The sequence below is a fragment of the Nicotiana tabacum genome, chromosome 4 (assembly GCF_000715075.1).
Source record: "Nicotiana tabacum cultivar K326 chromosome 4, ASM71507v2, whole genome shotgun sequence".
Lineage (NCBI taxonomy): Eukaryota > Viridiplantae > Streptophyta > Magnoliopsida > Solanales > Solanaceae > Nicotiana > Nicotiana tabacum.
The window spans coordinates 9,928,938-9,944,849 of NC_134083.1; the positions used below are offsets into that span (position 1 = coordinate 9,928,938).

At 32.9% G+C, this 15,912-nt stretch overlaps 1 protein-coding gene across 1 annotated transcript; it reads left to right on the forward strand.

Annotated features, from left to right (window-relative positions):
• The first annotated feature begins 8,072 nt into the window (after positions 1–8,072).
• On the forward strand, positions 8,073–12,444 carry LOC107816046 (putative sulfate transporter 3.4). The gene is made up of 12 exons (XM_016641721.2): positions 8,073–8,581; positions 9,085–9,292; positions 10,045–10,216; positions 10,305–10,370; positions 10,451–10,558; positions 10,633–10,749; positions 10,835–10,961; positions 11,054–11,340; positions 11,444–11,634; positions 11,725–11,810; positions 11,903–11,979; positions 12,080–12,444. Exons 1-12 carry the CDS (start codon positions 8,200–8,202, stop codon positions 12,221–12,223), a joined length of 1,965 nt encoding a protein of 654 aa, XP_016497207.1. The 5' UTR covers positions 8,073–8,199; the 3' UTR covers positions 12,224–12,444.
• Positions 12,445–15,912: the final 3,468 nt, after the last annotated feature.

Genomic DNA, 15,912 nt, shown 5'->3' on the forward strand with positions numbered 1-15,912 from the left:
GGAAGAAATTAAGATTTTTGTAAAATCTTCCAAAAACAAAAATTTAAGATTTGGAGGTCGAGTTGTTATTGGAATTCGATAAAATTGGTATGGTTGAACTCGTATCGGAATGGGTGTTCGGATTTCATGAAAATTATGTCGGGTTCTAAGAGGCAGGTCCCGCGCTGACTTTTGTTGACTTTTTGGAATAATTTTTTAAGTCGACATATTATTATCCGGAATTATTTCTGACAAATTTTAATGGAGTTATATAATTAATTTGGATAGATTTGAGCTGTCCGGAGGTCAATCCAAGCAAGAAGACTATTTTGGAATATCGACCTAACTTCAAAAAGATAAGTGTCTTGCTTAATCTCGAGTGAAAAAATTACCCCTTAGGCATTAAGTCTTATGTGCCATTTGTGAAATGTGAAAAGCCGTGTACGCGAGGTGACGAGTACGTACTCGGGCTTATACGTGCAAAAATTCATTGAATTAAAGTCTTAGGCATTATTGTGTAGTAAATTGAAAAATTGTGAAAAATTATTAAATCATCTGTTTGCTATGCCTAAATCCTTATTGTTGAATTTATTTTTATATGATAATTTGATGTGATTGTTACTTGAAATATTTATGAAATTTTGTGAGTATTGTTGGTTTAATAGTTCTTGGAAATTAATTCCAATATGAATTTTCTTATGCAAATAATTAATTTAAGCGAGCTTAAGAATAAGTATTAATATAATTATCTAAATTTGCATTAATGAAGGCTTTGCTTTATGCTGAGTAAGTTCTATCTCTATTGATTATTTTTGGGTGTTATATATATTGTGTGGAGCCTTGGGCTATTTGTTGTGAAATTAATTGATTTTGTTATATCTTTGAAATTTGGTTGTGGCCATTGGGCAAATTGTGATATGAATTGATTTTATTATGTTGCCGTGTTAATTTTCCGTGTAAATTATTGTGTTGTGTGAGTTATTATTTTGGGGAGATAAGGGTGGCATTTCACCGTTGATATTATGTGGGTGTAAGGGTTGCATTTCACCGTTGATATTATGTGGGTATAAGGGTTGCATTTCACTGTTGTTGTGTTTGTTGGAATATTGTCTGGGCGGAGCGATAATGGTGGCTATAGGAGCGATAAGGGTGGCAATAGGAGCGATAAGGGTGGCTATTGATATTGTCTGGGCGGAGCGATAAGGGTGGCTATAGGAGTGATAAGGGTGGCAATAGGAGCGATAAAGGTGGCTATTATCAGGGACGATATGTGATGATGTGGGGTTGTGGTGTTGATGATTTTTATGTGATATTGTGATTTTTCTTGTGTTTATTTTTATGCCTTGTGCAATTGGTCTTGTTGATAGTAAATTGATAACAATCTGTTTTATGTTGAAATTGAGAGCATGTGGCTATTGCCAGGCGGATTATAAAATGAAATGTGGGTACGAGGTGCCGTGAGTAAATAATAAGGATATTTGGCACGTGAATTGTCCGTGCAGTTGTGATATGAAATGTGGGCACGAGGCGCTGTGATGAAATGATAATGATAATTGGCACGTGAATCGTCCGTGCAGATGTAATATGAAATGAGGGCACGAGGTGCCGAGAAAATATGATGATTTAATTATGGGCACGGGGTGCCGTAGAAATATAAAAATGGACTGAGACCCGTGTTTAAGAAAAATATGAAAATGGGATGAGACCCGTATTTTTATGATTATGAAATGAGGTGTCACATGGTGACTTTTTAATTGAAAGAATTATATTCAATATATTTATTTGGAAGGATTTTTACTTAGAAAGTATTATATGAAAGAATTGTATTTGAAAGATATTTATTTGAGGAAATTATATTTGAAAAGATTTATTGAAAAATAATTATTTGAGAAAATTATATTTAAAAGAGAGTTATCTCGAAGAATTATATGTGAAAGACATTTATTTGAAGGACTTGATTTAATTGGGTGTAATTGTGTTTATTAATTGTTGAGTGATATTAATGATATTTTGTTGTCTGTTGTGCATATAACTGGTTTTATCCTGCCCTTATTATTATTTATTTTCTATTATTTTGTATATTATATTGCACAGGTTATTAGACTAGTGAGTGTCTTGACTGTACCTCGTCTCTACTCCATTGAGGTTAGTCTTGATACTTACTGGGTACCGACCGTGGTGTACCCATACTATACTTCTGCACATTTTTGTGCAGAGCCAGGTGTTGGAGATATCGGACTGAGCAGAGTTAAAGCGGGATCGTAAGGATTCAAGGTAGAGCTGCTTGGTCGTCGCAGTCCCTTGGAGTCTTTTCATTTCATTGTACTGTTAATTTGTAATCAAACAGTATTGTATATTCGGTCCTCGTGATCATTCCATATATTCAGTTAGAGTTCGTGACTCAGTACTACCAGTCTTGGGAGGTTGTATATCATAATTATTTCCGCTGTTAGTTTTGATTACTTAAAAAAATGGCTTTAAAATGTTATTGAAATCGGCTTACCTAGTCTTAGAGACTAGGTGCCATCACGACGCCTGTGGTGGGATTTTGGGTCGTGACAATATTACTATAACCTTAGTCAATGGACTTCTATGGTTGCTATGAATAACTAGTGGCCGATACGTATGACCTTAATGAGTGAAATTATATATTGGCTATTATATAAACGGTCAATACAACTATGAATCACAACGATGTAATTAGCATATGTCATATGACTATAACCTTAGTCAATGGACTTATATGGTTGCTATGAATAACTAGTGGCCGATACGTATGACCTTAATGAATGAAATTATATATTGGTTATTATATAAACGATCAATATAACTATGAATCACAACGATGTAATTAACATAGGCCATATGAATAAAACCTTAGTCAATGGACTTATATGGTTGCTATGAATAACTAGTGGCCGATACGTATGACCTTAATGAATGAAATTATAAATTGGCTATTATATAAACGGTCAATATAACTATCAATCACAATGATGTAATTAACATAGGCCATATGAATAAAACCTTAGTCAATGGACTTATATGGTTGCTATGAATAACTAGTGGCCGATACGTATGACCTTAATGAATGAAATTATAAATTTGCTATTATATAAACAATTAATAAAACTATGAATCACAACGATGTAATTAGCATAGGCCATATGACTATAACCTTAGTCAATGGACTTATATGGTTGCCATGAATAACTGGTGGCCGATACGTATGACCTTAATGAATGAAATTATATATTTGCTATTATATAAACGGTTAATATAGCTATGAATCACAACGATGTAATTAGCATAGGCCATATGACTATTACCTTAGTCAATGAACTTATATGGTTGCTATGAATAACTAGTGGCCGATACGTATGACCTTAATAAATGAAATTATATATTGGCTATTATATAAACGATCACTATAACTATGAATCATAACGATGTAATTAGCATATGCCAGATGAATAAAACCTTAGTCAATGAACTTATATGGTTGCTATGAATAACTAGTGGCCGATACGTATGACCTTAATGAATGAAATTATAAATTGGCTACTATATACATGGTCAAATCACAACGATGTAATTAGCATAGGCCATATGACTATAACCTTAGTCAATGGACTTATATGGTTGCCATGAATAACTGGTGGCCGATACGTATGACCTTAATGAATGAAATTATATATTTGCTATTATATAAACGGTTAATATAGCTATGAATCACAACGATGTAATTAGCATAGGCCATATGACTATTACCTTAGTCAATGAACTTATATGGTTGCTATGAATAACTAGTGGCCGATACGTATGACCTTAATAAATGAAATTATATATGGGCTATTATATAAATGGTCAATATAACTATGAATCTCAACGATGTAATTAGCATAGGCCATATGACTATAACCTTAGTCAATGGACTTATATGGTTGTTATGAATAACTAGTGGCTGATACGTATGACCTTAATGAATGAAATTATATATTGGCTATTATATAAACGGTCAATATAACTATGAATCACAACAATGTAATTAGCATAGGTCATATGACTATAACCTTAGCCAATGGACTTATATGGTTGCTATGAATAACTAGTGGCCGATACGTATGACCTTAATGAATGGAATTATTAATTGGCTATTATATAAAAGATCATTATAACTATGAATCACAATGATGTAATTAGTATAGGCCATATGACTATAACCTTAGTCAATAGCTATTGATTATTAAAATGGGGCTAAATATGCAAAACACATAACTTAATTCATTAATATTTCATAATCAAAATTGCTACTTAAGATTCAAGGTTACTCGAATTTATATACCGTATAAATTTTCGAAAAACAATATACGTATACATACAAAGGCTTTTGATCTTCCCATCTGTATAAATTTTTTTTAAAAAAAATACATAACATTATACGTATACATACGAAGACTTTTGATCTTCCCATGAGAATGATGATTTTATGGGATTAATGTTTTGGGATAATCAATAGTTATTAGTTTATTTGGGAGGGAAATAATGCATATTAAGCCAAATATGAAATCAAAGAGTTTTAAGGGGATTTCACGGGTGTGGTCATAGTTGGGCTATTATGAGTGTGGCCAAATAGCAACACTCTTAAATATAATGTAAACTTTTTAGCTTGCTTTTAATGTTTACTAAAGTAGTAGTTTGATCACATCCAATGTACGTACGTGCAAATAGGTAGTTCATGCGTTTTTGTATTAAATTTGAAAAGATCACATAATTTGTTCAATAACTACTAATTCAGTCTTTGTGATGTAACTTCTACCTTGGACATGAAGTTTATGATTTTCCAGTTGCCACTTGAGGAAAGGAATAAGCGACTCTTAATTAGTGAGATATATCCCAATTGGCCAAATTAATGATGCTAACTTTAGGCCAGTAAAATAGATCCCGTGCGCAACTATCAATTAGGTAAAATTCCATTTCTCGCAATTCGCTTCCTTTTCTTCAAAGAAAAATATGTTGCCAGCTATAAGCCCTACTTACCTACTTTTCTGTGCAAACCAAAATCTTAGTTGATGGAAATAATCAGGTAATAGGTATAATGCGAAAATTAATAAAGCAAATTTTGAACGATGATAAATTATCAAAAGAGACACAAACATTTAACGTAGATTCGCCCATGTAAAAGCATAATCTTACTGATCATCAAGTCCCTTTATGAGCTTAGCAAGTCAATCATTCCGCCTAATAAAATATTCATTTCAAATTTAAATTATAAGCAGTAAAGTCTTTTATTATTCTTAATTAAGAATTCTATTCCATATCAAATTTAAAGGTACATACATTTAATATTTGACTAGTCATGTTTTAAATACCTATCTTTTCTTCTTATGAGTAGTGGAGAATAATATTGGAATTTGGAGGTCAAAAGCTTTCATCGCACAATGCAGATGATTCTCCTCTTGAGAGAACAAATTAAACTAGAATTAAGCCACATTAATTTGATTGACAGAAGAAATGATCTTTGCATCGGCTGATTCTTTTAATCTTTGGTACTATATGTTAATAATTGAATACTTTGTATACTTGTCTCTTTATCATTTTGAAGTACCATAAATAACGGGGACAACGAATAGCAGTCTTTAACAATTTATATGCGCCGAATGCAGAGCGGAGCCATGATTTCAAGCTTATGGGTTCGGGATTCTAATTTTTTTTAAAAGTTATTGTGTTCTAAATTAATAATGTATACATATTTATTGATTTTTTAAACACAAATACAAAGTTCAAACCAAAGCTATTGGGTTCGGCCGAACCCGCTCTCGATACTCTAGCTCCGCCCTGCACGAATGGGTGGTAGATGCTCCCAATCTCTATGTAAATCCTCAATTTTTTTAAGAAGACAAGACAGTTATAAATCATAAATACTGTTCCAAGAATCCGCAATGGATGGACCAAATTAAAATATGGCCTCTATTGCCACTTCTACATCTATTTTTAGTAATTGCTCAGGGTGCCAAATTGGTCGATGAAATGAGTTATCTTCTAATTATAATATCGTCTTGACAATTTTCATGGTTTCACTTTATGAGTTAAATTTTGAGGTTGATTAACTTGAAGTTAGATTTTCAGGTTAAAGCGTCTGGTCCTAAGTGTGAGAGAATAAGATATTATTTACTTACGTGATCTTGAAAAACAATCATCACTATTTTGAGGTATGAGTTAGGCTGTGAATTGTTATATGAAATTAACATGTTATAGTACAGATAAATGTGAATAGATATCCTACGATATTTTATTTTATCAAGCATTAAATCGTAAATTAAATCTTCACGTATTTTTTCTCTCCCTTTTTGGTCGAGATCTTAATTATATTATTTAATTAAAGGCACAAAAAAAATAGGTGCACATGGCAGTAGCATCACATATAATAGGAGTATAAATCTGATTGCGTTACTATATATCTGTGAACAGAATAAGTGCTGATTCCAGATTTGTATTAACGTTGTTCAAACGTATACCTCCCCAGTTGGGACTGATGTTCATATTTCTAGCAGTAAAGGCTTCAAATATAAAGTTTTCCACAACTTAAACTTTGCAGAATCATCTGAATTTTGTATGGCATATGTGCCACCATTAGTTTCTAGAAGTTGAGAACCAAAAGAAAATCTTATGAGAATATATTTCAACAAAAAGAATGGTCGGTTTGGGAAACTTCGTCAAGATGTGAAGGGAATATATAGGGATAGAGCCACTTCAAAATTTAAACTTCATATAATTGAATTTTAAGAATTTATTTCACATAAGAAATTATGAATTTAGAATTTAATATTTGTTAAAATTATAGTCATTTTTCAATAAATATGAATATTAGATTTTTTTTGTTAATTGGTGAGACTTGAGAGGGATGTCATGACTGCATGCGAAGCTCCAAAAAAACAAGTCCTCTCAAACCATACATGAATACTGCAATGTTATTTTTCTTTTTTATTATTATATAAAAATAGTGACGGGGCTACTTGAACTCGCACCTCGACTATTCTTTAGGCACCTATATATTATCCGCTAAAGCTTAATCAGATGAGAAGAATCACCTAACTAATGTTTTTTGTCCCCGCTCAAATTTGAGTCCTAGCCTCTCATGATTCTCACCTATTTCACTAACTAATAGGCAAAAATGTCAAAATATTGTATCAACTCAATTTTTTTTTTAAAAAGTCCCAATTTCAAATACACGAATGCCACAACTCAAAATATAAAAAATGTCTCAATTCTTAATAAACTGAAATTGGCTATACAAATCTGCATCGCTATAAATTTTGTGTACTCAAGTTATATTCAAACGATTCATCATAGAAAATGCTAGCCTACTATAATTGTTACTATCTTTTATTTAGGTTTAATTTGGGACTAGTTACGCTTTGCCTCACAAAATGTTAATAACAAAAAAGCCTCACCCTCATATGATACAATTACCTAAATTGCTCAATAACCATTCAAGAGTCTCCACTCATTAACCAATTTCCTGTTTAATTAATCCTATACCAATATATAGTAAAGTCATATAATACCCAAAATAATTACGTTGGTATGCCCTAGATGCCTGAACCTACATTTGCTCCCATGTACTTTCCATTTTGAAGAAAAAAATAATCTCAGCTAAATCTGAAACGTTGTACCTTTTTAAATTTTTTTTTTATAAATAAATGCTAGGTAAAAGTTAAGAAATTGAAGTCATAGAATCTCAAATCATAATGTAAGATCGTTAAACACCATCCATAGGTACACGTTATATGTTCGGACTCTGTTGCAAATAAAATTCTATATTATTTAAGTGGATAAAAATAGAGGGTTAACCCATTATGTTATTAGCTCTAGATAATTCTAGTTTTATTATTAATACATAAAAGTGTTAAAGAAAACTATCTTTTAGAGAAATAAAATTTTGTCCTCTCAAAGTTGTTACTAGCACCCCTACCCATTTTATCCAATTATTTTAATTATCCCTAGTATTTCACTACAGTAGTATATTTTTTCTAATGTTTTGGTGAGATTAAACTTTTCTTGTATAAAAAGGGGAGTGTGTCCTTTTCCATTCAAACAACCAAAGATCAACTGCTTGTTATTAACTGATTCTTTCGTCTCTGATCCAAATCAGAAACTACCCCAAACACATGCCCCAACTTCTTATCGTTCTTGAACCAAATTTCTTGTAAAAAAAAAATGACATTAAATTCAATTAAAGTGGAAGATTCGTCATGCAATGCAACAGAAACAGAAGCGGTAACGTCTTCGTCAATGCAATCCTCAGGTGTACATAAGGTTTGTTTGCCGCCGTACAGAACCACTTTTCAGAAACTCCGGCAACGGTTGTCGGAGATTTTCTTTCCCGACGATCCACTTCACAAGTTCAAGAACCAAACGGGGTTGAGGAAATTTGTTTTGGGTCTTCAGTTTTTCTTCCCTGTTTTTGAATGGGGTCCTCTGTACAGTTTCAAACTTGTAAGGTCTGATATAATCTCTGGCCTCACCATTGCTAGCCTTGCTATTCCTCAAGGAATTAGTTATGCTAAACTTGCCAATTTGCCTCCCATTATTGGGTTATGTAAGTGCCACTCTTTTTATCTTTCTTTTTCTTCTTTCTCTATTTTAACATGATAGTCGCCACTAAAACCGGGGAGTAACAGCTTTAGCTGAAAAATTATACTATATATATATATGCCAAATATTACCTTTTGTACGTTCACCCTTAACGAAATTCCTTTGGTTCGCCAACCCTTACTCTTTGTGACGACTAAGGCAATGGTCGCATAAAGTCGCCATGAAATATTCTCATTTCTGGTCAAGAGGTAGTAAATTGAACAACATTCACCGAAAAATTATACTGTGTATATATATGTCAAATATGACTATTTATACATGTATATATAAAATCTTTGAATACCTTTAACAAAATTCCTTCTTTTGCTCGTGCGTGGAACCCTTACTTTTGTGGCGACTAAGGTTATTGACGCGTAGAGTCGTCACTAAAAATTTCATTTCTTGTAGTGTTAACTAAATTATGGAGTAAGTAATTAATTAAAGGTGGAATGGATTTTTGTGAAACAGATTCAAGCTTTGTGCCGCCATTAATATATTCAATTTTGGGAAGTTCAAGACACTTAGCAGTTGGTCCAGTATCTATAGCATCACTAGTGATGGGAACAATGTTAAGCCAAGCAGTTTCATACAGCCAAGAGCCAATTCTATACCTTCAACTTGCTTTCACAGCAACACTTTTTGCTGGATTGTTGCAAGCTTCATTGGGGTTTTTCAGGTATAGTACTCTGTTCATGAACTTTTTGTATTACATTTTTTATTGTGTATAAACAGTGTTACACTAAGTTCTTTTTTTCCTCATTTTCTTTACTTCATGAAGAATAGAATTGCTCTAGCAAACTTTCCCATTCCCAATATCAATGTTACTGTTAATTAAAGTTAATGCTATAATGTAGCAGATAGCAAAGTAGAAACAAACTTTTAGAAAAAGATATACCAACAGAATCATTTAAAAACATTGGGAACATTTGCTGAGAATTCGAAAAAAAAAAAGAAGAAAAAGGTACAGATGATTTTTGGAAAAAGAATAGAAAGGAAAAGGTTGTTGATTCCAAGGTTGACAAAATGAAACTAAATATATTTACCTGCACTTTTCAGAATCTCAATTAACCAGTAAGGCAGTAATCATATTTTGAAAAATATTTTCCTCAAATTTTACCTGACCAAGAATTATCAACATATGAGACCTATGCACTAATGTCATATAGCCTTGATGGTAAAAATTTCAAGTTAGTAACTCATAAATCAGGAGTATTTGTTTTCCCCCGGGGGAGATCATGAAACTGTTTGATTTTCACTTGTGACTTTGTATGTCATAACAATCTATACTTGTAAAGTAATCACTTGATTTTCACACATAAGATTAGCTCCTCAAACTGATTTGCTCTTATGATTTACGAATTATTGGGTTCTGCTGAATTTACTGCAGTTTAATCATAAGGAAATTGACTTAAATTCCATGACTTGCAGGTTAGGATTCATCATTGATTTTCTCTCGAAGGCGACTCTACTAGGGTTCATGGCTGGTGCAGCGGTCATTGTCTCTTTGCAACAACTGAAAGGATTGCTAGGGATATCCCACTTTACAAACCAGATGCAAATAGTTCCTGTTTTGTCTTCTGTTTTCACGCACAAAGATGAGGTTAGAAGTTTCCTCCAACATTGTGCTCTTCTGAGATAATATTGAAGGCATAAAATTGTCATTGTAACTCTGCAACATCTGTTTGCAGTGGTCTTGGCAAACCATTGTTATGGGTGTTAGTTTTCTCATCTTCTTGCTGGCTACAAGGCAAATCGTAAGTTTTTGGTTTATGTGAATGAGAAAGTTTTTGCTTCATGTTCATCTCCTTATTGATCATTTTCTAATTAATGACAGAGTACTAGGAAACCGAAACTTTTCTGGATTTCAGCAGCAGCTCCGTTAGTATCCGTTATTCTCTCAACTATCATAGTTTTCCTACTTAAATCCAAGACTATTCAGACTGTGAGTAACATGCATCATTTCTAGTTTCATCCCTTAAATTTAGGCGGAAAAGACTAAAGATTCTTTTGTTGTAGATTGGACACCTACCAAAGGGGATAAATCCACCATCATTGAACATGTTACATTTTAGTGGCCCTCATCTCGCTCTTGCTATCAAAACTGGCATTGTAACTGGAGTCTTATCGCTCACAGTAAGTGAATACTAACTACTACTACCAGCATTTTATTCCTCAAAGAAAGAAAAAGAGGAGATTTGTGATCGACATAGCCCTGCAGGAAGGGATAGCGGTAGGAAGGACATTTGCTGCTATGCAAAATTACCAAGTTGACGGTAACAAAGAAATGATAGCTATCGGACTTATGAACATGGCTGGCTCTTGTGCTTCCTGCTTTGTCACTACAGGTACAACCCAAGCAACACTCTTATTCTTAGTTGTAACTAAAGCTTGCTAAGTTTCCTCTTACTCTTATTCCAACTAAAATTCAATTTTGCAGGATCATTTTCTCGATCTGCTGTAAATTACAATGCTGGAGCAAAAACTGTCGTTTCAAATATAATAATGGCGGCAACTGTGCTTATCACCCTGCTGTTTCTCATGCCGCTGTTCCATTACACCCCTAACCTCATCTTGGCAGCAATTATCATAACAGCAGTGATCGGCCTAATTGATTATCAAGCTGCATTCCGTTTATGGAAAGTTGACAAACTAGATTTTGTGGCTTGCTTGTCTTCCTTTTTCGGTGTCCTTTTCATCTCAGTGCCTCTTGGCCTAGCAATAGCAGTAATCTTCTCCTCATAAATCTGACATACTCTCGGATGCCTTGAAATTTCTACTTCTCATGTTTAATAATATATTCTAATTTTGTTCATGAAAAAAATTTCAGGTTGGTGTTTCAGTTTTCAAGATCCTATTGCATGTTACAAGGCCAAATACTAATGTTTTGGGCTACATTCCTGGCACTCAATCATTTCAAAGCCTAAGCAGATATAGCGCAGCTGTTAGGATTCCTTCTTTCCTTATCATAGCTGTTGAGGCTCCTTTCTACTTTGCAAATTCTACCTACCTACAAGAAAGGTAAGTTTAACTTTCTACAATAATAAGTGAAGTAGTAAAGTTGTTAAATTTGTGTTACATCACAGTTGTATCAAGCAATTGTAATTACAGGACATTGAGATGGATTCGGGAAGAGGAAGAGAGGATAGAAGTCAAAAAAGAAACTGCAATCAAATGTGTAATTCTTGACATGACAGGTTGGTTGAAAAAGAAAACACATCTTCTCATGTTTTCTTTCACTAGTAATCTACACGTCTAGTAACGAAATTATGGGGTTATCCTTCTGCAGCTGTGACAGCTATAGACACTAGTGGCATTGATACAATATGTGAACTCAGAAGGATACTTGAGAAAAGATCACTGAAGGTAAATATACTGTCAATTATATTGTGTCAAGCTTTTATTTGCAGAATTGCGTTATCCTTTCCTTTCTTGCTCGTTTATGCTTTGATGTATACTGCTTCAGCTCGTGCTGGCAAATCCAGTTGGAAACGTTATGGAAAAGCTGCATAACTCGCATGCTCTTGAGGCCTTTGGATTAGACGGATTATATCTAACAGTTTCTGAAGCTGTGGCCGATATTTCATCTTCTTGGAAGACTGAACCATGAATTACTAATACTATACATAAGATTTGGTCGGAGACCAGCAGAATTAATACTCTGAAGTTTTGGTGTAACTTGCTTTTTTGGGTTAAGCTCTTCTAAGAAGAGATTTTGATGTATAATATTTATCTTGATCTAGAATGAAGAGAAATCATTTGCTTGAATCAAAGTTGGATTATCGTTTTTTGTACAGTATCTAGAAAGAAATGAAATTTTTATTTTTCCTCTCTTCTTCTATTCCCTTTGTTTTCTCTCTTTCGGTAACAAGAAGAAACTAAGAACTACAATCAGCAAAGTATTCTTTTCGTACCTCGTCCTCTTTGCTTCTTTAAAGTAACACTATGATATAATATAATACTCGATCTCTTTGCTTCTTAAAGTAACACTATGATATAATATAATACGTAACAATCATCCAAACAAACCGTTAGTTTTCCTTCTTCTTTTTTTAATCTTCATCAATAAGGAAAAATAAAATGAAAACATCTTCGGTGTTCTTCTCAAACTTGGAATTAATTTGTTGTTGAGGTGTGTTGTCTAGTGCAAAGAACAATTTATTACTATAACTTCTATTGAAGAACTATGGAAGAAATATATAGTTAAGTCATAGTATTTTTAAACGCTATATTTTATTGTTTTCAACTGCCGAGTTCAGAGTTAGAATTAAACTATCAGAAAAACTAACAAGTCAACTAAATTGATGAAGAGAAAGTAAACATTCAATTTTACACTTTGATGTAACGTTTTGTATCAATCTAATTCATCAATTATCATTTAGTATGGGTTAGGAAATAAACACCTCATACTTATACGGAATTCTATTCTAGCCCTCTAACTTCACGAGTTATCATCTAGACACATGAACGTGTTTAAGATTACTATTTTAAACACCTCCAATCTTACATGTGACGTGAATAACACATCAAATCCATGTCATCAACAAAAAGAACCCTTCTTCTCCATCTTTTTCATCCATTATTGATTTCAAGGTCACCACCCCAAAGGTAAACTCTGAACATTTTATTTCCATCTATACCATCTTTCCCACCCAAAATATATATCTAGGCAAAGAAATATCTTCTTAAGTGGATTTTATCTAAGGTGGATCAACATTAGTGGAGAGGGGCACAATTGGGCTATTTAGCTAACGATGGACATTAGGGGGTACGAACCTGATAACCCGCACCAACCCGATAATTCGAGTCAACCCGAAAAAAAAACCTACTAGTGGTTTGGTTTGACTTGATTTGATATTGAAAAATAAAACCCGACCATAATAGGTTTGGTTTGATATTAACTAAAAAAAAATCAAACCGAAACCAAACCAATCCGACATTACATGTATACATATTTTATATATTAGATAGATAAAAATATTTATTAGAATGTAAGTTATAAATATTTCTTAACTTTTTTATAATTTCTGTATTTAACATAATATTTTATGTTGGTTATATAGCCCATGTAAATATTTTTTTTTTATCTGGCCCATAAAAGAATAATTGAACCCAAACCAAAAACTAGTTCTAAAGCAGAACTAGACTAAGTCCCAAACTAGTTCTAAAACACTAAAACAATCGAAACCATTTTGCCTCTTCTCCACTAAATTGTGACTATTTAACTGTCTCCGGATGCGATTGCAATGGACACTATTAAACATGAGAAAGTAAGGAAATTTGAGGAGTTTGTTGATCGTCGTCTGTACCAGATCTTGTGGATGTGCAAATATTCTATAAAGGACTTCTCTATATGTTCCTTTAAAAAGATTATCTTTGGAAGAGAATGTATGATTGATTAAAGTTTCCATCAGTTTTCTAGAACTGAAATTGGAACCATACAACCTATTACCTAGCATAGTTGAGGTCAATGCTAAAAAATAAAAACATGGTTGTTATTGGTAAAATATTTTTAGGACTAAAGAAATATTTGGAGCATAAGTTTATTAGAAAAAAACCCGAAAAACACGAAAAAATCGAGAAATCTGAGAAAAACCGATATTGAAAAACCCGACTTTTGTTGGTTTAGTTTGATTTATAGATTTAAAAACCCAATACAATTAGTTTGGTTTGATAATTGCAAAATCCAAACAAACCCGAGCTATGTACCCCTAATGGACATAATTATTCTATTTCCAATAGTTCACGAGCAAAATGGACTCTTTTTCCTTTTTTTCTTGACAAGCAATTCTTATTTCTTTCACGAAAATATAATGTGAGGGGGATAGTGATTTAGGTAGGATAAAATGGTATTTGAATCAGGCAGACTAAGGAGGCCTTATGTAGTATTTCTATATAGGAGAGCGGTCTTTCTCAATACGGGGTATAGCACAAAAAGCCTTAAAATACAAGATAGGGCCATTCACATGGCAAAAATGAATGAAAGGTTAAGTTGACTTAAATTGAATTCTAAAAAGAAAAAAATGAATGAAAGGTGACTTAATTGAATTGTAATAATTCCTTAATCACGTGGCTAACCCACATTGGATATATTGTAAACGTTAATCCCCTATTCCTTTTTTCTTTCGAGGACGGCAAGTGTAATTTTCATGGTGAATCCACTCTAAGTATTTATTGAATTGAAATTTACCGAAGGGAAAACCGAAACAAATGAAGACTTAAGCGTTCAGACATATATACATTATTTGTAACTCGATATTTATTTTGTAAATGTTTATCATTTATTTCTACTTCAACTTGAAGCATTTCATCCCAAATTGAAAAACTAGTTTTAGAAATATTTCTAGTTAAATTTCGATTATGTTGGAGGTAGGGGCGAAGCTATGTTGGCCCAATAGTTGATCACCCTTCGCCGAAAAATTATACTACGTATAAGGTAAAATATTACTCCCTCCGTTCAATTTTATTTGGCACGTTTTGACTTTTTACGCCCCTTAAAAAATAATAAATAAAGTGCATAATTTACCATGATACCCATATTAATTGATGCATATTTTATTGGATTTGAGAAAATGATTTGAAATGAGTAATAAATAATGTGGGTATAACAGGAAAAAAATTTTATCTTCTCTTGATATGCGTAAAATGATAAGTAAAAATGAAAATCTATTTTTAGTATACATGCTAAGTAAAAGTGAACGGAGGGAGTACTTGTTATTGATTAAAAATAGACTTTGAACACCCTTGCATAACCCACAGACAAAGAAATTTGAACACGTTTATTGAATTTATTGGATTCGCCAACGGTTCGAGGATAGAGGAAAGTGAAGGAAAACGAGGGATATTAATAATTGAATTTAACACCTATATGTGAGAGTCACATTTATACAATTAAAACACAGTCTCAGCTCCTCTTCCTCTGCTGCTGCTTAATTTCCAGTAGTTAAATGGAGCAGGATTTGACAGAGATGCTTTCTTTAGATCAGGAGCAGCAAACTTCTTCTCATTCTTCTTCAATTCCAATTAAAAGTAGACCAAAGGGTGGCCTCGTTACCATGCCTTTTATTATAGGTGCCATTTCTTGTTCTCTTTTTTTTTTTTTTTTTTACTTCTTTATTTCTGGATATGCATGTAATTAATTTTCTTTTGTTTCTTGGTTTTATGTTAATAGCAAATGAGGCATTGGAGAAAGTGGCAAGCTATGGGCTTTTACCCAATATGACATTTTATCTAATGAAAGATTATAGGATGGAGGTTACTACTGCTCAAAATTTACTGTTTTTCTGGTCAGCAGCTACT